General features: G+C 50.4%; 1 protein-coding gene across 1 annotated transcript in view; it reads left to right on the top strand.

Annotated features, from left to right (window-relative positions):
• ical1 (islet cell autoantigen 1-like) overlaps positions 1–25,538 on the top strand; it is a 77,940-nt gene that overhangs the window by 50,207 nt on the left and 2,195 nt on the right. Inside the window, exons 10-13 of the mRNA XM_084190510.1 lie at positions 13,956–13,999; positions 14,965–15,033; positions 18,568–18,726; positions 24,973–25,272. Of these exons, the coding sequence (XP_084046636.1) occupies positions 13,956–13,999; positions 14,965–15,033; positions 18,568–18,726; positions 24,973–25,272 (572 nt within the window). The remainder of the gene's footprint in view (positions 1–13,955; positions 14,000–14,964; positions 15,034–18,567; positions 18,727–24,972; positions 25,273–25,538) is intronic.

The raw sequence follows: 25,538 nt of genomic DNA, 5'->3' as shown, positions 1-25,538 counted from the left end.
TAGATGGTACCTCTTCTCTCTAGTGCTGTAGGACTAGTCTCTTCCAGGGAGGGAGACTGGACTGTAGATGGTACCTCTTCTCTCTTGTGCTGTAGGACTAGTCTCTTCCAGGGAGGGAGACTGTAGATGGTACCTCTTCTCTCTAGTGCTGTAGGACTAGTCTCTTCCAGGGAGGGAGACTGGACTGTAGATGGTACCTCTTCTCTAGTGCTGTAGGACTAGTCTCTTCCAGGGAGGGAGACTGGACTGTAGATGGTACCTCTTCTCTCTAGTCCTGTAGGACTAGTCTCTTCCAGGGAGGGAGACTGTAGATGGTACCTCTTCTCTAGTGCTGTAGGACTAGTCTCTTCCAGGGAGGGAGACTGTACTGTAGATGGTACCTCTTCTCTCTAGTGCTGTAGGACTAGTCTCTTCCAGGGAGGGAGACTGGACTGTAGATGGTACCTCTTCTCTCTAGTGCTGTAGGACTAGTCTCTTCCAGGGAGGGAGACTGGACTGTAGATGGTACCTCTTCTCTCTAGTGCTGTAGGACTAGTCTCTTCCAGGGAGGGAGACTGTAGATGGTACCTCTTCTCTAGTGCTGTAGGACTAGTCTCTTCCAGGGAGGGAGACTGGACTGTAGATGGTACCTCTTCTCTAGGGCTGTAGGACTAGTCTCTTCCAGGGAGGGAGACTGTACTGTAGATGGTACCTCTTCTCTCTAGTGCTGTAGGACTAGTCTCTTCCAGGGAGGGAGACTGGACTGTAGATGGTACCTCTTCTCTCTAGTGCTGTAGGACTAGTCTCTTCCAGGGAGGGAGATCTGGACTGTAGATGGTACCTCTTCTCTCTAGTGCTGTAGGACTAGTCTCTTCCAGGGAGGGAGACTGTAGATGGTACCTCTTCTCTCTAGTGCTGTAGGACTAGTCTCTTCCAGGGAGGGAGACTGGACTGTAGATGGTACCTCTTCTCTCTAGTGCTGTAGGACTAGTCTCTTCCAGGGAGGGAGACTGGACTGTAGATGGTACCTCTTCTCTCTAGTGCTGTAGGACTAGTCTCTTCCAGGGAGGGAGACTGGACTGTAGATGGTACCTCTTCTCTAGTGCTGTAGGACTAGTCTCTTCCAGGGAGGGAGACTGGACTGTAGATGGTACCTCTTCTCTAGTGCTGTAGGACTAGTCTCTTCCAGGGAGGGAGACTGTAGATGGTATCTCTTCTCTCTAGTGCTGTAGGACTAGTCTCTTCCAGGGAGGGAGACTGGACTGTAGATGGTACCTCTTCTCTAGTGCTGTAGGACTAGTCTCTTCCAGGGAGGGAGACTGTAGATGGTACCTCTTCTCTAGTGCTGTAGGACTAGTCTCTTCCAGGGAGGGAGACTGTAGATGGTACCTCTTCTCTCTAGTGCTGTAGGACTAGTCTCTTCCAGGGAGGGAGACTGTAGATGGTACCTCTTCTCTAGTGCTGTAGGACTAGTCTCTTCCAGGGAGGGAGACTGGACTGTAGATGGTACCTCTTCTCTCTAGTGCTGTAGGACTAGTCTCTTCCAGGGAGGGAGACTGGACTGTAGATGGTACCTCTTCTCTCTAGTGCTGTAGGACTAGTCTCTTCCAGGGAGGGAGACTGGACTGTAGATGGTACCTCTTCTCTCTAGTGCTGTAGGACTAGTCTCTTCCAGGGAGGGAGACTGGACTGTAGATGGTACCTCTTCTCTAGTGCTGTAGGACTAGTCTCTTCCAGGGAGGGAGACTGTAGATGGTACCTCTTCTCTAGTGCTGTAGGACTAGTCTCTTCCAGGGAGGGAGACTGGACTGTAGATGGTACCTCTTCTCTCTAGTGCTGTAGGACTAGTCTCTTCCAGGGAGGGAGACTGGACTGTAGATGGTCCCTCTTCTCTCTAGTGCTGTAGGACTAGTCTCTTCCAGGGAGGGAGACTGGACTGTAGATGGTACCTCTTCTCTCTAGTGCTGTAGGACTAGTCTCTTCCAGGGAGGGAGACTGGACTGTAGATGGTACCTCTTCTCTCTAGTGCTGTAGGACTAGTCTCTTCCAGGGAGGGAGACTGGACTGTAGATGGTACCTCTTCTCTAGTGCTGTAGGACTAGTCTCTTCCAGGGAGGGAGACTGGACTGTAGATGGTACCTCTTCTCTAGTGCTGTAGGACTAGTCTCTTCCAGGGAGGGAGACTGGACTGTAGATGGTACCTCTTCTCTCTAGTGCTGTAGGACTAGTCTCTTCCAGGGAGGGAGACTGGACTGTAGATGGTACCTCTTCTCTCTAGTGCTGTAGGACTAGTCTCTTCCAGGGAGGGAGACTGTAGATGGTACCTCTTCTCTAGTGATGTAGGACTAGTCTCTTCCAGGGAGGGAGACTGGACTGTAGATGGTACCTCTTCTCTCTAGTGCTGTAGGACTAGTCTCTTCCAGGGAGGGAGACTGGACTGTAGATGGTACCTCTTCTCTCTAGTGCTGTAGGACTAGTCTCTTCCAGGGAGGGAGACTGGACTGTAGATGGTACCTCTTCTCTCTAGTGCTGTAGGACTAGTCTCTTCCAGGGAGGGAGACTGGACTGTAGATGGTACCTCTTCTCTAGTGCTGTAGGACTAGTCTCTTCCAGGGAGGGAGACTGGACTGTAGATGGTACCTCTTCTCTCTAGTGCTGTAGGACTAGTCTCTTCCAGGGAGGGAGACTGTAGATGGTACCTCTTCTCTAGTGCTGTAGGACTAGTCTCTTCCAGGGAGGGAGACTGTACTGTAGATGGTACCTCTTCTCTCTAGTGCTGTAGGACTAGTCTCTTCCAGGGAGGGAGACTGGACTGTAGATGGTACCTCTTCTCTCTAGTGCTGTAGGACTAGTCTCTTCCAGGGAGGGAGACTGGACTGTAGATGGTACCTCTTCTCTCTAGTGCTGTAGGACTAGTCTCTTCCAGGGAGGGAGACTGTACTGTAGATGGTACCTCTTCTCTCTAGTGCTGTAGGACTAGTCTCTTCCAGGGAGGGAGACTGGACTGTAGATGGTACCTCTTCTCTCTAGTGCTGTAGGACTAGTCTCTTCCAGGGAGGGAGATCTGGACTGTAGATGGTACCTCTTCTCTCTAGTGCTGTAGGACTGGTCTCTTCCAGGGAGGGAGACTGGACTGTAGATGGTACCTCTTCTCTCTAGTGCTGTAGGACTAGTCTCTTCCAGGGAGGGAGACTGGACTGTAGATGGTACCTCTTCTCTCTAGTGCTGTAGGACTAGTCTCTTCCAGGGAGGGAGACTGGACTGTAGATGGTACCTCTTCTCTCTAGTGCTGTAGGACTAGTCTCTTCCAGGGAGGGAGACTGTAGATGGTACCTCTTCTCTAGTGCTGTAGGACTAGTCTCTTCCAGGGAGGGAGACTGTACTGTAGATGGTACCTCTTCTCTCTAGTGCTGTAGGACTAGTCTCTTCCAGGGAGGGAGACTGGACTGTAGATGGTACCTCTTCTCTCTAGTGCTGTAGGACTAGTCTCTTCCAGGGAGGGAGACTGGACTGTAGATGGTACCTCTTCTCTCTAGTGCTGTAGGACTAGTCTCTTCCAGGGAGGGAGACTGTAGATGGTACCTCTTCTCTAGTGCTGTAGGACTAGTCTCTTCCAGGGAGGGAGACTGGACTGTAGATGGTACCTCTTCTCTAGGGCTGTAGGACTAGTCTCTTCCAGGGAGGGAGACTGTACTGTAGATGGTACCTCTTCTCTCTAGTGCTGTAGGACTAGTCTCTTCCAGGGAGGGAGACTGGACTGTAGATGGTACCTCTTCTCTCTAGTGCTGTAGGACTAGTCTCTTCCAGGGAGGGAGATCTGGACTGTAGATGGTACCTCTTCTCTCTAGTGCTGTAGGACTGGTCTCTTCCAGGGAGGGAGACTGGACTGTAGATGGTACCTCTTCTCTCTAGTGCTGTAGGACTAGTCTCTTCCAGGGAGGGAGACTGGACTGTAGATGGTACCTCTTCTCTCTAGTGCTGTAGGACTAGTCTCTTCCAGGGAGGGAGACTGGACTGTAGATGGTACCTCTTCTCTAGTGCTGTAGGACTAGTCTCTTCCAGGGAGGGAGACTGGACTGTAGATGGTACCTCTTCTCTAGTGCTGTAGGACTAGTCTCTTCCAGGGAGGGAGACTGGACTGTAGATGGTACCTCTTCTCTAGTGCTGTAGGACTAGTCTCTTCCAGGGAGGGAGACTGTAGATGGTACCTCTTCTCTAGTGCTGTAGGACTAGTCTCTTCCAGGGAGGGAGACTGTAGATGGTACCTCTTCTCTCTAGTGCTGTAGGACTAGTCTCTTCCAGGGAGGGAGACTGTAGATGGTACCTCTTCTCTAGTGCTGTAGGACTAGTCTCTTCCAGGGAGGGAGACTGGACTGTAGATGGTACCTCTTCTCTCTAGTGCTGTAGGACTAGTCTCTTCCAGGGAGGGAGACTGGACTGTAGATGGTACCTCTTCTCTCTAGTGCTGTAGGACTAGTCTCTTCCAGGGAGGGAGACTGGACTGTAGATGGTACCTCTTCTCTCTAGTGCTGTAGGACTAGTCTCTTCCAGGGAGGGAGACTGGACTGTAGATGGTACCTCTTCTCTCTAGTGCTGTAGGACTAGTCTCTTCCAGGGAGGGAGACTGGACTGTAGATGGTATCTCTTCTCTCTAGTGCTGTAGGACTAGTCTCTTCCAGGGAGGGAGACTGGACTGTAGATGGTACCTCTTCTCTAGTGCTGTAGGACTAGTCTCTTCCAGGGAGGGAGACTGTAGATGGTACCTCTTCTCTAGTGCTGTAGGACTAGTCTCTTCCAGGGAGGGAGACTGGACTGTAGATGGTGCCTCTTCTCTCTAGTGCTGTAGGACTAGTCTCTTCCAGGGAGGGAGACTGGACTGTAGATGGTCCCTCTTCTCTCTAGTGCTGTAGGACTAGTCTCTTCCAGGGAGGGAGACTGGACTGTAGATGGTACCTCTTCTCTAGTGCTGTAGGACTAGTCTCTTCCAGGGAGGGAGACTGTAGATGGTACCTCTTCTCTAGTGATGTAGGACTAGTCTCTTCCAGGGAGGGAGACTGGACTGTAGATGGTACCTCTTCTCTAGTGCTGTAGGACTAGTCTCTTCCAGGGAGGGAGACTGGACTGTAGATGGTCCCTCTTCTCTCTAGTGCTGTAGGACTAGTCTCTTCCAGGGAGGGAGACTGGACTGTAGATGGTACCTCTTCTCTCTAGTGCTGTAGGACTAGTCTCTTCCAGGGAGGGAGACTGGACTGTAGATGGTACCTCTTCTCTCTAGTGCTGTAGGACTAGTCTCTTCCAGGGAGGGAGACTGGACTGTAGATGGTACCTCTTCTCTAGTGCTGTAGGACTAGTCTCTTCCAGGGAGGGAGACTGGACTGTAGATGGTACCTCTTCTCTCTAGTGCTGTAGGACTAGTCTCTTCCAGGGAGGGAGACTGTAGATGGTACCTCTTCTCTAGTGCTGTAGGACTAGTCTCTTCCAGGGAGGGAGACTGGACTGTAGATGGTACCTCTTCTCTCTAGTGCTGTAGGACTAGTCTCTTCCAGGGAGGGAGACTGTAGATGGTACCTCTTCTCTCTAGTGCTGTAGGACATTACATTTTAGTCATTTAGCAGACACTCTTATCCAGAGCGACTTACAAGAGCAATTAGGGTTAAGTGCCTTGCTCAAGGGCACATCGACAGATTTTTCACCTACAGTGAGGGAAAAAAGTATTTGATCCCCTGCTGATTTTGTACGTTTGCCCACTGACAAAGACATGATCAGTCTATAATTTTAATGGTAGGTTTATTTGAACAGTGAGAGACTGAATAACAACAACAAAATCCAGAAAAACACATGTCAAAAATTTTATAAATTGATTTGCATTTTAATCCCATCAGAGGGATTGAGTGTAGGTTTTTTGAGAAGGGGTGCAACTCTTGCTCTCTTGAAGATGGAAGGGACATGGCCAGCGGTCAAGGATGAGTTGATGAGCGAGGTGAGGTAAGGGAGAAGGTCTCCGGAAATGGTCTGGAGAAGAGAGGAGGGGATGGGGTCAAGCGGGCAGGTTGTTTGGCGGCCGGCCTTCACAAGTCGAAAGATTTCATCTGGAGAGAGAGTGGAGAAAGAAGTCAAAGCATAGGGTAGGGCAGTGTGAGCAGGACCAGCGGTGTCATTTGACTTAACAAATGAGGATCGGATGTCGTCAACCTTCTTTTCAAAATGGTTGACGAAGTCATCCACAGATACGGAGGAGGGGGAGGAGGAGGAGGATTCAGCAGGGAGGAGAAGGTGTCAAAGAGCTTCCTACGGTTAGAGGCAGAGGCTTGACATTTAGAGTGGTAGAAAGTGGCTTTAGCAGCAGAAACAGAGGAAGAGAATGTAGAGAGGAGGGAGTGAAAAGATGCCAGGTCCGCAGGGAGTCTAGTTTTCCTCCATTTCCGCTCGGCTGCCCGGAGCCCTGTTCTGTGAGCTCGCAATGAGTCGTCAAGCCACGGAGCAGGAGGGGAGGACCGAGCCGGCAGGGAGGATAGGGGACATAGAGAGTCAAAAGATGCAGAAAGGGAGGAAAGGAGGGTTGAGGAGGCAGAATCAGGAGATCGGAGGGAGAAGGATTTAGCAGAGGGAAGAGATATTACAAAGTAGTGGTCGGAGACTTGGAAGGGAGTTGCAGTGAGATTAGTAGAAGAACAGCATCTAGTAAAGATGAGGTCAAGCGTATTGCCTGCCTTGTGAGTAGGGGGGGACGGTGAGAGGGTGAGGTCAAACGAGGAAAGGAGTGGAAAGAAGGAGGCAGAGAGACATGAGTCAAAGGCAGACGTAGGGAGGTTAAAGTCACCCAGAACTGTGAGGGGTGTTGAATCTGTGTCGTGTTGAATCTGCTCACCAGGAACCTTCATCACGTGTGGGGTTTCTATTGCCTCTATTTCACTTCTCTGTTGTTTGTCCCAGACATTCTCCAAAATTACTTTCACTGTTTTTTATTTTTTATTTATTTTTGTAAATTGTTTTTTATATATATATATTTTTTAACACATCCACCACCACCCCTCTCGGAGGACACATATCTTTTTTTTTTTTTTTTTTTTTTACAGCTTCTCTGCTACATATACATACAGTACCAGTCAAAAGTTTGGACACACCTACTCATTCAAGGGTTTTTCTTAATTTTTTACTAATTTCTACATTGTAGAACAATAGTGACGACATCAAAACTATGAAATACCACATATGGAATCATGTAGTAATAGCCACCCTTTGCCTTGATGACAGCTTTGCACACTCTTGGCATTCTCTCAACCAGCTTCATGAGGTAGTCACCTGGAATGCATTTCAATTAACAGGTGTGCCTTGTTAAAAGTTAATTTGTGGAATTTCTTTCCTTCTTAATGTGTTTGAGCCAATCAGTTGTGTTGTGACAAGGTAGGGGGGGGTATACAGAAGACATGAAGGTCAGTCAATACAGACAATTTCAAGAACTTTGAAAGTTTCTTCAAGTGCAGTCGCAAAAACCATCCTTGTGGGCCGGCTAAGGAGTATTGGTGTCTCTGAGGGGTCTTTGGCCTGGTTTGCTAACTACCTCTCTCAAAGAGTGCAGTGTATAAAGTCAGAACATCTGTTGTCTCAGCCACTGCCTGTCACAAAGGGAGTACCCCAAGGCTCCATCCTAGGCCCCACGCTCTTCTCAATTTACATCAACACCACAGCTCAGGCAGTAGGAAGCTCTCTCATCCATTTATATGCAGATGAAACAGTCTTATACTCAGCTGGCCCCTCCCCAGATTTTGTATTAAACGCTCTGCAACAAAGCTTTCTTAGTGTCCAACAAGCTTTCTCTGCCCTTAACCTTGTTCTGAACACCTCCAAAACAAAATTGTAAATTCTAAATAGTTTGCATAGTCAACTTACACACAGCTCTGACACACACACGTACCCCACCAGACATGCCACCAGGGGTCTTTTCACAGTCCCCAAATCCAGAACAAATTCAAGAAAGCATACAGTATTATATTGAGCCATTATTGCGTAGAACTTCCTTCCATCTCATATTGCTCAAATGAACAGCAAACCTGGTTTCAAAAAACAGATAAGCAACATCTCACGGCACAACATCTCTCCCTTATTTGACCTAGATATTTTATGTATGTATTGATATGTAGGCTATGCTTGCTGTTTTTACATTTATGTTCGCTGTACAAAAAATATAAATGCAACATGCAACAATTTCAAAGATTTTACTGAGTTACAGTTCATATAAGGAAATCAGTCAATTGAAATAAATTAATTAGGCACTAATCTATGGATTTCACATGACTGGGAATACAGATATGCATCTGTTAGTCACAGATGTCTTTAAAAAATGTTAGGGGAGTGGATCAGAAAACCAGTCAGTATCTTGTGTGACCACCATTTGCCTCATGCAGCGCGACATCGCCTTCGCATAGAGTTGATCAGGCTGTTGATTGTGGCCTGTGGAATGTTGTCCCACTCCTCTTCAATGACTATGCAAAGTAGCTGAATATTGGCGGGAACTGGAACACGCTGTCGATCTGGAGCATCCCAAACATGCTCAATGGGTGACATGTCTGGTAATTATTAACTGGGACATTTTCAGCTTCCAGGAATTGTGTACAAATCCTTGCGACATGGGTCTATGCATTATCATGCTGAAACCTGAGGTGATGGCAGCAGATGAATGGCACTACAATGGGCCTCAGGATCTCATCACGGTATCTCTGTGCATTCAAATTGCCACTGATAAAATGCAATTATGTTCATTGTCCGTAGTTTATGCCTGCCAGTACCATACCCCACCACCACCATGGTGCTCTCCGTTCACAATGTACCATAACCCCACCACCACCATGGGGCTCTCCGTTCACAACACTGCCAGTACCATAACCCCACCACCACCATGGGGCTCTCTGTTCACAACGTACCATAACCCCACCACCACCATGGGGCTCTCCGTTCACAACGCTGCCAGTACCATAACCCCACCACCACCATGGGGCTCTCCGTTCACAATGTACCATAACCCCACCACCACCATGGGGCTCTCCGTTCACAACGTACCATAACCCCACCACCACCATGGGGCTCTCCGTTCACAACGCTGCCAGTACCATAACCCCACCACCACCATGGGGCTCTCCGTTCACAACGTACCATAACCCCACCACCACCATGGGGCTCTCCGTTCACAAGCCTGCCAGTACCATAACCGCACCATCACCATGGGGCTCTCCGTTCACAACGTACCATAACCCCACCACCACCATGGGGCTCTCTGTTCACAACGCTGCCAGTACCATAACCCCACCACCACCATGGGGCTCTCTGTTCACAACACTGCCAGTACCATAACCCCACCACCACCATGGAGCTCTCCGTTCACAACGTACCATAACCCCACCACCACCATGGGGCTCTCCGTTCACAACGCTGCCAGTATCATAACCCCACCACCACCATGGGGCTCTCCGTTCACAACGTTGCCAGTACCATAACCCCACCACCACCATGGGGCTCTCCATTCACAACGTACCATAACCCCACCACCACCATGGGGCTCTCCGTTCACAACGTACCATAACCCCACCACCACCATGGGGCTCTCCGTTCACAACGCTGCCAGTACCATAACCCCACCACCACCATGGGGCTCTCCGTTCACAACGTACCATAACCCCACAACCACCACGGGGCTCTCCGTTCACAACGCTGCCAGTACCATAACCCCACCACCACCATGGGGCTCTCCGTTCACAACGTACCATAACCCCACCACCACCATGGGGCTCTCCGTTCACAACGTACCATACCCCACCTCCACCATGGGGCTCTCCGTTCACAACGCTGCCAGTACCATAACCCCACCACCACCATGGGGCTCTCCGTTCACAACATACCATAACCCCACCACCACCATGGGGCTCTCTGTTCACAACACTGCCAGTACCATAACCCCACCACCACCATGGAGCTCTCCGTTCACAACGTACCATAACCCCACCACCACCATGGGGCTCTCCGTTCACAATGCTGCCAGTATAATAACCCCACCACCCCCATGGGGCTCTCCGTTCACAACGTTGCCAGTACCATAACCCCACCACCACCATGGGGCTCTCCATTCACAACGTACCATAACCCCACCACCACCATGGGGCTCTCCGTTCACAACGTACCATAACCCCACCACCACCATGGGGCTCTCCGTTCACAACGCTGCCAGTACCATAACCCCACCACCACCATGGGGCTCTCCGTGCACAACGTACCATAACCCCACCACCACCATGGGGCTCTCCGTTCACAACGCTGCCAGTACCATAACCCCACCACCACCATGGGGCTCTCCGTTCACAACGTACCATAACCCCACCACCACCACGAGGCTCTCCGTTCACAACGCTGCCAGTACCATAACCCCACCACCACCATGGGGCTCTCCGTTCACAACGTACCATAACCCCACCACCACCATGGGGCTCTCCGTTCACAAGCCTGCCAGTACCATAACCCCACCACCACCATGGGGCTCACGTTCACAACGTACCATAACCCCACCACCACCATGGGGCTCTCCGTTCACAACGTACCATACCCCACCTCCACCATGGGGCTCTCCGTTCACAAGCCTGCCAGTACCATAACCCCACCACCACCATGGGGCTCACGTTCACAACGTACCATAACCCCACCACCACCATGGGGCTCTCCGTTCACAACGTACCATACCCCACCTCCACCATGGGGCTCTCCGTTCACAAGCCTGCCAGTACCATAAGCCCACCACCACCATGGGGCTCTCCGTTCACAAGCCTGCCAGTACCATAAGCCCACCACCACCATGGGGCTCTCCGTTCACAACATACCATAACCCCACCACCACCTTGGGGCTCTCCGTTCACAACGTACCATAACCCCACCACCACCATGGGGCTCTCCGTTCACAACGCTGCCAGTACCATAACCCCACCACCACCATGGGGCTCTCCGTTCACAACGTACCATAACCCCACCACCACCATGGGGCTCTCTGTTCACAACGCTGCCAGTACCATAACCCCACCACCACCATGGGGCTCTCCGTTCACAACGTACCATAACCCCACCACCACCATGGGGCTCTCCGTTCACAACGTACCATAACCCCACCACCACCATGGGGCTCTCCGTTCACAACGCTGCCAGTACCATAACCCCACCACCACCATGGGGCTCTCCGTTCACAACGTACCAAAACCCCACCACCACCATGGGGCTCTCCGTTCACAAGCCTGCCAGTACCATAACCCCACCACCACCATGGGGCTCTCCGTTCACAACGTACCATAACCCCACCACCACCATGGGGCTCTCCGTTCACAACACTGCCAGTACCATAACCCCACCACCACCATGGGGCTCTCCGTTCACAACGTACCATAACCCCACCACCACCATGGGGCTCTCCGTTCACAACGCTGCCAGTACCATAACCCCACCACCACCATGGGGCTCTCCGTTCACAACGCTGCCAGTACCATAACCCCACCACCACCATGGGGCTCTCCATTCACAAAGTACCATAACCCCACCACCACCATGGGGCTCTCCGTTCACAAGCCTGCCAGTACCATAACCCCACCACCACCATAGGGCTCTCCGTTCACAACGTACCATAACCCCACCACCACCATGGGGCTCTCCGTTCACAACGTACCATAACCCCACCACCACCATGGGGCTCTCCGTTCACAACGCTGCCAGTACCATAACCCCACCACCACCATGGGGCTCTCCGTTCACAACGTACCATAACCACCACCATGGGGCTCTCCGTTCACAACGCTGCCAGTACCATAACCCCACCACCACCATAGGGCTCTCTGTTCACAACGTACCATAACCCCACCACCACCATGGGGCTCTCCTTTCACCACGTACCATAACCCCACCACCACCATGGGGCTCTCCGTTCACAACGTACCATAACCCCACCACCACCATGGGGCTCTCCGTTCACAACGTACCATAACCCCACCACCACCATGGGGCTCTCCGTTCACAACGTACCATAACCCCACCACCACCATGGGGCTCTCCGTTCACAACGCTGCCAGTACCATAACCCCACCACCACCATGGGGCTCTCCGTTCACAACGTACCATAACCCCACCACCACCATGGGGCTCTCTGTTCACAAGCCTGCCAGTACCATAACCCCACCACCACCATGGGGCTCTCCGTTCACAACGTACCATAACCCCACCACCACCATGGGGCTCTCCGTTCACAACGTACCATAACCCCACCACCACCATGGGGCTCTCCGTTCACAACGCTGCCAGTACCATAACCCCACCACCACCATGGGGCTCTCCGTTCACAACGTACCATAACCCCACCACCACCATGGGGCTCTCCGTTCACAACGCTGCCAGTACCATAACCCCACCACCACCATGGGGCTCTCCGTTCACAACGTACCATAACCCCACCACCACCATGGGGCTCTCCGTTCACAAGCCTGCCAGTACCATAACCCCACCACCACCATGGGGCTCTCCGTTCACAACGTACCATAACCCCACCACCATGGGGCTCTCCGTTCACAACATACCATAACCCCACCACCACCATGGGGCTCTCCGTTCACAACGTACCATAATCCCACCACCACCATGGGGCTCTCCGTTCACAACGTACCATAACCCCACCACCACCATGGGGCTCTCTGTTCACAACGCTGCCAGTACCATAACCCCACCACCACCATGGGGCTCTCCGTTCACAACGTTGACATCAGCAAATCGCTTGCCCACACACGCGATACTCCGTCTGCTACAGTTGAAACCGGGATTCATCCGTGAAGAGCACACTTCTCCAGCGTGCCATTGGCCATCGAAGGTGAGCATTTGCCCACTGAAGTCGGTTACGAGACCGAACTGCAGTGAGGTCAAGACCCTGGTGAGCACGCAGAGGAGATTCCCTGAGATGGTTTCTGACAGTTTGTGCTGAAATTCTTCGGTTGTGCAAACCCACTGTTTCATCAGCTGTCCGGGTGGCTGGTCTCAGACGATCCCACAGGTGAAGAAGTCGGATGTGTGAGGCCGGTTAGATGTACTTGCAAGTTCTCTATAACGACGTTGAGAAACGTTTATGGTAGAGAAATGAACATTCAATTCTCTAGCAATAGTTCTGGTGGACATTCCTGTAGTCAGCATGCCAATTGCACGCTCCCCTAAAAAAATCTGTGGCATTGTGTTGTGTGACAAAACTGCACATTTTAGAGTGGCCTTTTATTGTCCCCAGCACAAGGTGCACCTGTGTAATGATCATGCTGTTTAATCAGCTTCTTGAAATGCTACACCTGTCAGGTGGATGGATTATCTTGGCAAATAATAAATGCTCACAAACAGGAATGTAAACAAATTTGTGCACAAAATTGGAGAGAAATAAGCTTTTGTGTGTATGGAAAATGTGCGGGATCTTTTATTTCAGCTCCTTAAACATGGGACCAATACTTTACATGTTGCTTTTATATTTCTGTTCAGTGTAGTTCTGTTCAGTGTAGTTCTGTTCAGTGTAGTTCTGTCCTTGAGCTGTTCTTGTTTATTAATGTTCTTATGTCATGTTTCATGTTTTGGACCCCAGGAAGAGCAGCTGCTGCCTTGGCAACAGCTAATGGGGATCCATAATAAACCCCAGGAAGAGCAGCTGCTGCCTTGGCAACAGCTAATGGTGATCCTAATAAACCCCAGGAAGAGCAGCTGCTGCCTTGGCAACAGCTAATGGGGATCCTAATAAACCCCAGGAAGAGCAGCTGCTGCCTTGGCAACAGCTAATGGTGATCCTAATAAACCCCAGGAAGAGCAGCTGCTGCCTTGGCAACAGCTAATGGGGATCCTAATAAACCCCAGGAAGAGCAGCTGCTGCCTTGGCAACAGCTAATGGGGATCCATAATAAAATACCAAACATATCCTTTCTCTCCTCTCCTCTCAGTCTGGTCTCCCTGGATGAAGAGAAGCCATCAGAATCAGCCTCTGGTACGTACTGACCCCTACTGGACTAGATATGCTATAACATTACATTATATACTGACCCCTACTGGACTAGATATGCTATAACATTACATTATATACTGACCCCTACTGGGCTAGATATGCTATAACATTACATTATATACTGACCCCTACTGGGCTAGATATGCTATAACATTACATTATATACTGACCCCTACTGGGCTAGATATGCTATAACATTACATTATATACTGACCCCTACTGGACTAGATATGCTATAACATTACATTATATACTGAACCCTACTGGGCTAGATATGCTATAACATTACATTATATACTGACCCCTACTGGGCTAGATATGCTATAACATTACATTATATACTGACCCCTACTGGGCTAGATATGCTATAACATTACATTATATACTGACCCCTACTGGACTAGATATGCTATAACATTACATTATATACTGACCCCTACTGGACTAGATATGCTATAACATTACATTATATACTGACCCCTACTGGGCTAGATATGCTATAACATTACATTATATACTGACCCCTACTGGGCTAGATATGTTATAACATTACATTATATACTGACCCCTACTGGGCTAGATATGCTATAACATTATATACTGACCCCTACTGGACTAGATATGCTATAACATGACATTATATACTGACCCCTACTGGGCTAGATATGCTATAACATTACATTATATACTGACCCCTACTGGGCTAGATATGCTATAACATTACATTATATACTGACCCCTACTGGACTAGATATGCTATAACATTACATTATATACTGACCCCTACTGGGCTAGATATGCTATAACATTACATTATATACTGACCCCTACTGGACTAGATATGCTATAACATTACATTATATACTGACCCCTACTGGACTAGATATGCTATAACATGTTCAGTGGAATGGAATTACATGATGTACTTGATGTGGTTTCCTTTACAGGCCCCTCCCATTCTGCTGATGGACAGAGCCACATCAGTGACAGCTCTCTGTGTGCAAGTCTGGACTCTGGTACGTGTGTGTGTAGTGATGCTTTATGGCATTGTTCTGTGCAGAAGCAAGCTGTGTGTGTGTTCAGTGAACGTTATGGCCTCAACTCACCAAAGGGATGCGTGGGATTTATTTTACAATGCATTGTTTTGAATGATAATGACCCAACCGAAAGCCGGGGCAGGTGGGTAGTAAAAGCTCTGCTCAGTTAGAACGTGTCTCTATTGTTGCGTTTTATCCCTGGCGCTGTAGTCACACAAAATAATACAAATGTTGTCCTTATTCACTTTTATTTAGCTAATCTGAATTGGAAAAGGTAGCTAAGGGTTGAGGCTTTACCAGACATCAGGGGTCTCCAACAGGTAGCTAAGGGTTGAGGCTTTACCAGACATCAGGGGTCTCCAACAGGTAGCTAAGGGTTGAGGCTTTACCAGACATCAGGGGTCTCCAACAGGTAGCTAAGGGTTGAGGCTTTACCAGACATCAGGGGTCTCCAACAGGTAGCTAAGGGTTGAGGCTTTACCAGACATCAGGGGTCTCCAACAGGTAGCTAAGGGTTGAGGCTTTACCAGACATCAGGGGTCTCCAACGGGTCCATCCCCATCTAACAGTAGCTACCAGCCCACCTATCAGGAGCTCACCAAACTGTTCTGACAGTACATGCAATGTTCACGTGTTCCACCACAACATCTCACAAGTATCAGACACTGCAAGCTCCCAGCTACTGAAAATTAGCTGGGGGCACAAAATTGCATTTCTTTAATCTTCCCAAAGTTGCTAGAAACACTACTTTGCTACTGATGGTGTTAGCTATGTAGATACTAAAGATAACTGACGGGGATTCATTCATTTAAAGTGCCAGAGACCTATAACATTTTGCTAGCTACTGAGTACATCCCAACCAAGCTAGAATCACGATGATGTTCTCGCTGTCTATTGGTTTCACCGCTCTGACGCTCTGCTAACTCCGCCCACCTGCTTCTGGTTTCACGCTTTAGTCTCTAACCATCCTCCTGTAGCCCAGCCGTGTCCTCTCTAACCATCCTCCTGTTCTCCAGCCCTGTCCTCTCTAACCATCCTCCTGTACCCCAGCCCTGTCCTCTCTAACCATCCTCCTGTAGCCCAGCCCTGTCCTCTCTAACCATCCTCCTGTAGCCCAGCCGTGTCCTCTCTAACCATCCTCCTGTTCTCCAGCCGTGTCCTCTCTAACCATCCTCCTGTACCCCAGCCCTGTCCTCTCTAACCATCCTCCTGTACCCCAGCCCTGTCCTCTCTAACCAACCTCCTGTTCTCCAACCCTGTCCTCTCTAACCATCCTCCTGTTCTCCAACCCTGTCCTCTCTAACCATCCTCCTGTTCTCCAACCCTGTGTCTCTAACCATCCTCCTGTTCTCCAACCCTGTCCTCTCTAACCATCCTCCTGTTCTCCAACCCTGTCCTCTCTAACCATCCTCCTGTTCTCCAACCCTGTCCTCTCTAACCATCCTCCTGTTCTCTAACCATCCTCCTGTTCTCTACCCCTGTCCTCTCTAACCATCCTCCTGTTCTCCAACCCTGTGTCTCTAACCATCCTCCTGTACTCCAACCCTGTCCTCTCTAACCATCCTTCTGTTCTCCAACCCTGTCCTCTCTAACCATCCTCCTGTTCTCCAACCCTGTCCTCTCTAACCATCCTCCTGTTCTCCAACCCTGTGTCTCTAACCATCCTCCTGTTCTCCAACCCTGTCCTCTCTAACCATCCTCCTGTACTCCAACCCTGTCCTCTCTAACCATCCTCCTGTTCTCCAACCCTGTCCTCTCAAACCATCCTCCTGTTCTCCAACCCTGTCCTCTCTAACCATCCTCCTGTTCTCCAGCCCTGTGTTTCTAACCATCCTCCTGTTCTCCAACCCTGTGTCTCTAACCATCCTCCTGTTCTCCAACCCTGTGTCTCTAACCATCCTCCTGTTCTCCAACCCTGTGTCTCTAACCATCCTCCTGTTCTCCAACCCTGTGTCTCTAACCATCCTCCTGTTCTCCAACCCTGTCCTCTCTAACCATCCTCCTGTTCTCCAACCCTGTCCTCTCTAACCATCCTCCTGTTCCTCAGCCCTGTGTCTCTAACCATCCTCCTGTTCTCTAACCCTGTCCTCTCTAACCATCCTCCTGTTCTCCAACCCTGTGTCTCTAACCATCCTCCTGTTCTCCAACCCTGTCCTCTCTAACCATCCTCCTGTTCTCCAACCCTGTCCTCTCTAACCATCCTCCTGTTCTCCAACCCTGTCCTCTCTAACCATCCTCCTGTTCTCTAACCATCCTCCTGTTCTCTACCCCTGTCCTCTCTAACCATCCTCCTGTTCTCTACCCCTGTCCTCTCTAACCATCCTCCTGTTCTCTAACCCTGTGTCTCTAACCATCCTCCTGTTCTCCAACCCTGTGTCTCTAACCATCCTCCTGTACTCCAACCCTGTCCTCTCTAACCATCCTTCTGTTCTCCAACCCTGTCCTCTCTAACCATCCTCCTGTTCTCCAACCCTGTCCTCTCTAACCATCCTCCTGTTCTCCAACCCTGTGTCTCTAACCATCCTCCTGTTCTCCAACCCTGTCCTCTCTAACCATCCTCCTGTACTCCAACCCTGTCCTCTCTAACCATCCTCCTGTTCTCCAGCCCTGTGTCTCTAACCATCCACCTGTTCTCCAACCCTGTGTCTCTAACCATCCTCCTGTTCTCCAACCCTGTCCTCTCTAACCATCCTCCTGTTCTCCAACCCTGTCCTCTCTAACCATCCTCCTGTTCCTCAGCCCTGTGTCTCTAACCATCCTCCTGTTCTCTAACCCTGTCCTCTCTAACCATCCCCCTGTTCCTCAACCCGGTGTCTCTAACCATCCTCCTGTTCTCCAACCCTGTCCTCTCTAACCATCCCCCTGTTCCTCAACCCGGTGTCTCTAACCATCCTCCTGTTCTCCAACCCTGTCCTCTCTAACCATCCTCCTGTTCTCCAACCCTGTCCTCTCTAACCCTCCTCCTGTTCTCCAACCCTGTCCTCTCTAACCATCCTCCTGTTCTCTAACCCTGTCCTCTCTAACCATCCTCCTGTACCCCAGCCCTGTCCTCTCTAACCATCCTCCTGTACTCCAACCCTGTCCTCTCTAACCCTCCTCCTGTTCCTCAGCCCTGTGTCTCTAACCATCCTCCTGTTCTCCAACCCTGTCCTCTCTAACCCTCCTCCTGTTCTCCAACCCTGTCCTCTCTAACCATCCTCCTGTTCTCTAACCCTGTCCTCTCTAACCATCCTCCTGTACCCCAGCCCTGTCCTCTCTAACCATCCTCCTGTTCTCTAACCCTGTGTCTCTAACCATCCTCCTGTTCCTCAACCCTGTGTCTCTAACCATCCTCCTGTTCTCCAACCCTGTGTCTCTAACCATCCTCCTGTTCTCCAACCCTGTCCTCTCTAACCATCCTCCTGTTCTCCAACCCTGTGTCTCTAACCATCCTCCTGTTCTCCAACCCTGTCCTCTCTAACCATCCTCCTGTTCTCCAACCCTGTCCTCTCTAACCCTCCTCCTGTTCCTCAGCCCTGTGTGATCTCAGTGGGCAGTTCAGTACAGCCAGCACCGATGACGAGCTCTTCCTCCTGGCCTGTGACCAGCCCCAGCCTGGCCTCTCCTCCTCCATGCAGCTTCTGCCCCCTCTACAGACCACAGCACCCTCTGGTGGTCCCTGGGGTTTTGGAGGTGTGCAGCCCAGCAGCCTCACACATCTCTCTCTCCCTAGGAGCCTCACTGGTAAACAGGCTGACGGCTGGAGTAGGTTGGCTCTTACCTGTCCTGTCCTGTCCTGTCCTGTCCTGTCCTGTCCTGTCCTGTCCTGTCCTGTCCTGTCCTGTCCTGTCCTGACTGTGGTGGTGGTGGAGTAGGTTGGCTCTTACCTGTCCTGTCCTGTCCTGTCCTGTCCTGTCCTGTCCTGTGGTGGTGGTGGAGTAGGTTGGCTCTTACCTGTCCTGTCCTGTCCTGTCCTGTCCTGTCCTGACTGTGGTGGTGGTGGAGTAGGTTGGCTCTTACCTGTCCTGTCCTGTCCTGTCCTGTCCTGTCCTGTCCTGTCCTGTCCTGTGGTGGTGGTGGAGTAGGTTGGCTCTTACCTGTCCTGTCCTGTCCTGTCCTGTCCTGTCCTGTCCTGTCCTGTGGTGGTGGTGGAGTAGGTTGGCTCTTACCTGTCCTGTCCTGTCCTGTCCTGTGGTGGTGGTGGAGTAGGTTGGCTCTTACCTGTCCTGTCCTGTCCTGTGGTGGTGGTGGAGTAGGTTGGCTCTTACCTGTCCTGTCCTGTCCTGTCCTGTGGTGGTGGTGGAGTAGGTTGGCTCTTACCTGTCCTGTCCTGTCCTGTGGTGGTGGTGGAGTAGGTTGGCTCTTACCTGTCCTGTCCTGTCCTGTCCTGTGGTGGTGGAGTAGGTTGGCTCTTACCTGTCCTGTCCTGTCCTGTCCTGTCCTGTGGTGGTGGAGTAGGTTGGCTCTTACCTGTCCTGTCCTGTCCTGTCCTGTCCTGTCCTGTCCTGTGGTGGTGGTGGAGTAGGTTGGCTCTTACCTGTCCTGTCCTGTCCTGTGGTGGTGGTGGAGTAGGTTGGCTCTTACCTGTCCTGTCCTGTCCTGTGGTGGTGGTGGAGTAGGTTGGCTCTTACCTGTCCTGTCCTGTCCTGTGGTGGTGGTGGAGTAGGTTGGCTCTTACCTGTCCTGTCCTGTCCTGTCCTGTCCTGTCCTGTCCTGTGGTGGTGGTGGAGTAGGTTGGCTCTTACCTGTCCTGTCCTGTCCTGTGGTGGTGGTGGAGTAGGTTGACTCTTACCTGTCCTGTCCTGTCCTGTGGTGGTGGTGGAGTAGGTTGGCTCTTACCTGTCCTGTCCTGTCCTGTGGTGGTGGTGGAGTAGGTTGGCTCTTACCTGTCCTGTCCTGTGGTGGTGGAGTAGGTTGGCTCTTACCTGTCCTGTCCTGTCCTCTACTGATGGAGAGTTATTTTTACTGACACTGATGTTTTGGACTTTTTCAGTCAAAACAACAAATCATACTGGTCTGGGCCAGTCAGCTGACTGTTCTTCATACAGCCTCCAGTTGACTGTTCTTCATACAGCCTCCAGTTGACTGTTCTTCATACAGCCTCCAGTTGACTGTTCTTCATACAGCCTCCAGTTGACTGTTCTTCATACAGCCTCCAGTTGACTGTTCTTCATACAGCCTCCAGTTGACTGTTCTTCATACAGCCTCCAGTTGACTGTTCTTCATACAGCCTCCAGTTGACTGTTCTTCATACAGCCTCCAGTTGACTGTTCTTCATACAGCCTCCAGTTGACTGTTCTTCCCACATACAGCCTCCAGTTGACTGTTCTTCATACAGCCTCCAGTTGACTGTTCTTCATACAGCCTCCAGTTGACTGTTCTTCATACAGCCTCCAGTTGACTGTTCTTCATACAGCCTCCAGTTGACTGTTCTTCATACAGCCTCCAGTTGACTGTTCTTCATACAGCCTCCAGTTGACTGTTCTTCCCACATACAGCCTCCAGTTGACTGTTCTTCCCACATACAGCCTCCAGTTGACTGTTCTTCATACAGCCTCCAGTTGACTGTTCTTCATACAGCCTCCAGTTGACTGTTCTTCATACAGCCTCCAGTTGACTGTTCTTCATACAGCCTCCAGTTGACTGTTCTTCATACAGCCTCCAGTTGACTGTTCTTCATACAGCCTCCAGTTGACTGTTCTTCATACAGCCTCCAGTTGACTGTTCTTCATACAGCCTCCAGTTGACTGTTCTTCATACAGCCTCCAGTTGACTGTTCTTCATACAGCCTCCAGTTGACTGTTCTTCATACAGCCTCCAGTTGACTGTTCTTCATACAGCCTCCAGTTGACTGTTCTTCATACAGCCTCCAGTTGACTGTTCTTCATACAGCCTCCAGTTGACTGTTCTTCATACAGCCTCCAGTTGACTGTTCTTCATACAGCCTCCAGTTGACTGTTCTTCATACAGCCTCCAGTTGACTGTTCTTCATACAGCCTCCAGTTGACTGTTCTTCATACAGCCTCCAGTTGACTGTTCTTCATACAGCCTCCAGTTGACTGTTCTTCATACAGCCTCCAGTTGACTGTTCTTCATACAGCCTCCAGTTGACTGTTCTTCATACAGCCTCCAGTTGACTGTTCTTCATACAGCCTCCAGTTGACTGTTCTTCATACAGCCTCCAGTTGACTGTTCTTCATACAGCCTCCAGTTGACTGTTCTTCATACAGCCTCCAGTTGACTGTTCTTCATACAGCCTCCAGTTGACTGTTCTTCATACAGCCTCCAGTTGACTGTTCTTCATACAGCCTCCAGTTGACTGTTCTTCATACAGCCTCCAGTTGACTGTTCTTCATACAGCCTCCAGTTGACTGTTCTTCATACAGCCTCCAGTTGACTGTTCTTCATACAGCCTCCAGTTGACTGTTCTTCATACAGCCTCCAGTTGACTGTTCTTCATACAGCCTCCAGTTGACTGTTCTTCATACAGCCTCCAGTTGACTGTTCTTCATACAGCCTCCAGTTGACTGTTCTTCATACAGCCTCCAGTTGACTGTTCTTCATACAGCCTCCAGTTGACTGTTCTTCCCATACAGCCTCCAGTTGACTGTTCTTCATACAGCCTCCAGTTGACTGTTCTTCATACAGCCTCCAGTTGACTGTTCTTCATACAGCCTCCAGTTGACTGTTCTTCATACAGCCTCCAGTTGACTGTTCTTCATACAGCCTCCAGTTGACTGTTCTTCCTTCATACAGCCTCCAGTTGACTGTTCTTCATACAGCCTCCAGTTGACTGTTCTTCATACAGCCTCCAGTTGACTGTTCTTCACATACAGCCTCCAGTTGACTGTTCTTCATACAGCCTCCAGTTGACTGTTCTTCATACAGCCTCCAGTTGACTGTTCTTCATACAGCCTCCAGTTGACTGTTCTTCATCCAGCCTCCAGTTGACTGTTCTTCATACAGCCTCCAGTTGACTGTTCTTCATACAGCCTCCAGTTGACTGTTCTTCATACAGCCTCCAGTTGACTGTTCTTCATACAGCCTCCAGTTGACTGTTCTTCATACAGCCTCCAGTTGACTGTTCTTCATACAGCCTCCAGTTGACTGTTCTTCATACAGCCTCCAGTTGACTGTTCTTCATACAGCCTCCAGTTGACTGTTCTTCATACAGCCTCCAGTTGACTGTTCTTCATACAGCCTCCAGTTGACTGTTCTTCATACAGCCTCCAGTTGACTGTTCTTCCCACATACAGCCTCCAGTTGACTGTTCTTCATACAGCCTCCAGTTGACTGTTCTTCATACAGCCTCCAGTTGACTGTTCTTCATACAGCCTCCAGTTGACTGTTCTTCATACAGCCTCCAGTTGACTGTTCTTCATACAGCCTCCAGTTGACTGTTCTTCATACAGCCTCCAGTTGACTGTTCTTCATACAGCCTCCAGTTGACTGTTCTTCATACAGCCTCCAGTTGACTGTTCTTCATACAGCCTCCAGTTGACTGTTCTTCATCCAGCCTCCAGTTGACTGTTCTTCATACAGCCTCCAGTTGACTGTTCTTCATACAGCCTCCAGTTGACTGTTCTTCATACAGCCTCCAGTTGACTGTTCTTCATACAGCCTCCAGTTGACTGTTCTTCATCCAGCCTCCAGTTGACTGTTCTTCATACAGCCTCCAGTTGACTGTTCTTCATACAGCCTCCAGTTGACTGTTCTTCATACAGCCTCCAGTTGACTTTTCTTCATACAGCCTCCAGTTGACTGTACACAAAATAAAATGTATGCACGCATGACTGTAAGTTGCTTTGGATAAAAGCGTCTGCTAAATGGCATATTATTATTATTATTATTATTAATAAGTCATTTGGGACCCGTCTTTGCTTAAGTATGCAGCGCCCCTCATTGCTGGCTCAATGACACACATTTTTTATTTAACTTTAGGAAATATTCCAAAAGCAGTTTTTGCGCTGCCACTCCATAAGCGTGGGGATAGTAGCGATCTGGATAATTATCTACCCTTTTCCAGGCTCCTTTGTCTTGCGAAAATACACTGTATATACAGCAGTATGTGGAAACCCCTTCAAATGAGTGGATTCGCCTATTTCAGCCACACCCGTTGCTGACAGGTTTATAAATCTGAGCACACAGCCATGCAATCTCCATAGACAAACATTGACAGTAGAATGGCCCGTACTGAAGAGCTCAGTGACTTTCAACGTGGCACCGTCATAGGATGCCACCTTTCCAACAAGTCAGTTCGTCAAATTTCTGCCCTGCTAGAGCTGCCCTGGTCAACTGTAAGTGCTGTTATTGTGAAGTGGAAACGTCTAGGAGCAACAACGGCTCAACCGCGAAGTGGTAGGCCACACAAGCTCACAGAACGGGACTGCCGAGTGCTGAAGCGCCTGTCCTCGGTTCCAACACTCACTACCGAGTTCCAAACTTTAGCACAAGAACTGTTCGTCGGGAGCTTCGTGAAATGGGTTTCCATGGCCGAGCAGCCGCATACAAGCCCATACAAGATCACCATGCGCAATGCCAAGCGTCGGCTGGAGTGGTGTAAAGCTCGCCGCCATTGGAATCTGGAGCAGTGGAAACGCGTTCTCTGGAGTGATGAATCACGCTTCACCATCTCGCAGTCCGACGCACAAATCTGGGTTTGGTGGATGCTAGGAGAACGCTACTTGCTGGAATGTATAGTGCCAACTGTAAAGTTTGGTGGAGGAGGAATAATGGTCTGGGGCTGTTTTTCATGGTTCTGGCTAGGCCCCTTAGTTCCAGTGAAGGGAAATATTAACGCTACAGCGAACAATGACATTCTAGACGATTCTGTGCATCCAACTTTGTGGCAACAATTTGGGGAAGGCCCTGTTTTAGCATGACAATGCCCCTGTGCACAAAGCGAGGTCCATACAGAAATGGTTTGTCGAGATCGGTGTGGAAGAACTTGACTTGCCTGCACAGAGCCCTGACCTCAACCCCATCGAACACCTTTGGGATGAATTGGAACACCGACTGCAAGCCAGGCCTAATCGCCCAACATCAGTGCCCGACCTCACTAATGCTCTTGTGGCTGAATGGAAGCAAGTCCCTGCAGCAATGTGCCAACATCTAGTGGAAAGCCTTCCCAGAAGAGTGGAGGCTGTTATAGCAGCAAAGGGGGGACCAACTCCATATTCATGGCAATGATATCAAGGCAGTAAAAATAGTCATTCAGAAAGAACGAATCGTTCGCCAACTGCACTCCCCCCTGGATGGCTCTTACCTCTCCTGTCCTGTCCTCCCCCTGGATGGCTCTTACCTCTCCTGTCCTTTCCTCCCCCTGGATGGCTCTTACCTCTCCTGTCCTGTCCTCCCCCTGGATGGCTCTTACCTCTCCTGTCCTGTCCTCCCCCTGGATGGCTCTTACCTCTCCTGTCCTGTCCTCCCCCCTGGATGGCTCTTACCTCTCCTGTCCTGTCCTCCCCCCTGGATGGCTCTTACCTCTCCTGTCCTGTCCTCCCCCTGGATGGCTCTTACCTCTCCTGTCCTGTCCTCCCCCCTGGATGGCTCTTACCTCTCCTGTCCTGTCCTCCCCCTGGATGGCTCTTACCTCTCCTGTCCTCACCTCCCCCTGGATAACTCTTACCTCTTCTCCAGTCCTCCCCCTGTTCTCCTATCAAACCAGTCTTACTGGGGGTTTGAGCTGTTCCTACCTGATGTGTGGTGTTTCTCTGATCTCAGTCTCCCTGTTGTCTTCTGACTCATTTGATTTAAACTGATTTCCCCTCTCTCTCTCAGGTTTCTCTCAGGTCCTGAACTGTCTCTGTCCTCTGTGTGAATGGTGTTTCAGACCAGCCAGTTTTTCTATTGACATGAGTCAATAACAATGAATAGTTCTGTGATGACCTGGCTACATGCAGCTTCTAACCCTTTGTCTGTCTCTGTGCTGTGTTCCAGATGGGGCCCTGCAGCAGGGGGCCGGGGTGGGGGTCGGGGCACGGCAGAGGGACAAGGAGGAGGACAGGGAGGCTGGGGACATGGCCTTTCTGAAGGACCTTCTGAGCCCTGGACCAATGGAAGCAGACGAGTTCAGTGGAGAGTGGCAAGGCACCTTGGGCTGCTTGGAGTCCTCTGACCCTGTCCCCCCCACCCTGGCCCCTCCCCCCCCTACTGGAGAAGCCTGCCCCCCCTCTCAGCCCCCCAGTCCCACCGGCTTCCTGCCCTCCCAGCTGCTGGACCACAGTCTGAGTTCTACAGGTCAGTCAGTCAGCACCATCTCCTGGTCTGACCTCTAGTGGCTAGATGATCTTACTGCATGTCTGACCTCTAGTGGCTAGGTGATCTTACTGCATGTCTGACCTCTAGTGGCTAGGTGATCTTACTGCATGTCTGACCTCTAGTGGCTAGATGATCTTACTGCATGTCTGACCTCTAGTGGCTAGGTGATCTTACTGCATGTCTGACCTCTAGTGGCTAGGTGATCTTACTGCATGTCTGACCTCTAGTGGCTAGATGATCTTACT

Source organism: Coregonus lavaretus (assembly GCF_964263955.1).
Source record: "Coregonus lavaretus genome assembly, contig: HAP1_SCAFFOLD_527, whole genome shotgun sequence".
In the NCBI taxonomy this organism is placed as follows: Eukaryota; Metazoa; Chordata; class Actinopteri; order Salmoniformes; family Salmonidae; genus Coregonus; species Coregonus lavaretus.
This window is presented reverse-complemented; position numbering and strand designations above follow the sequence as displayed.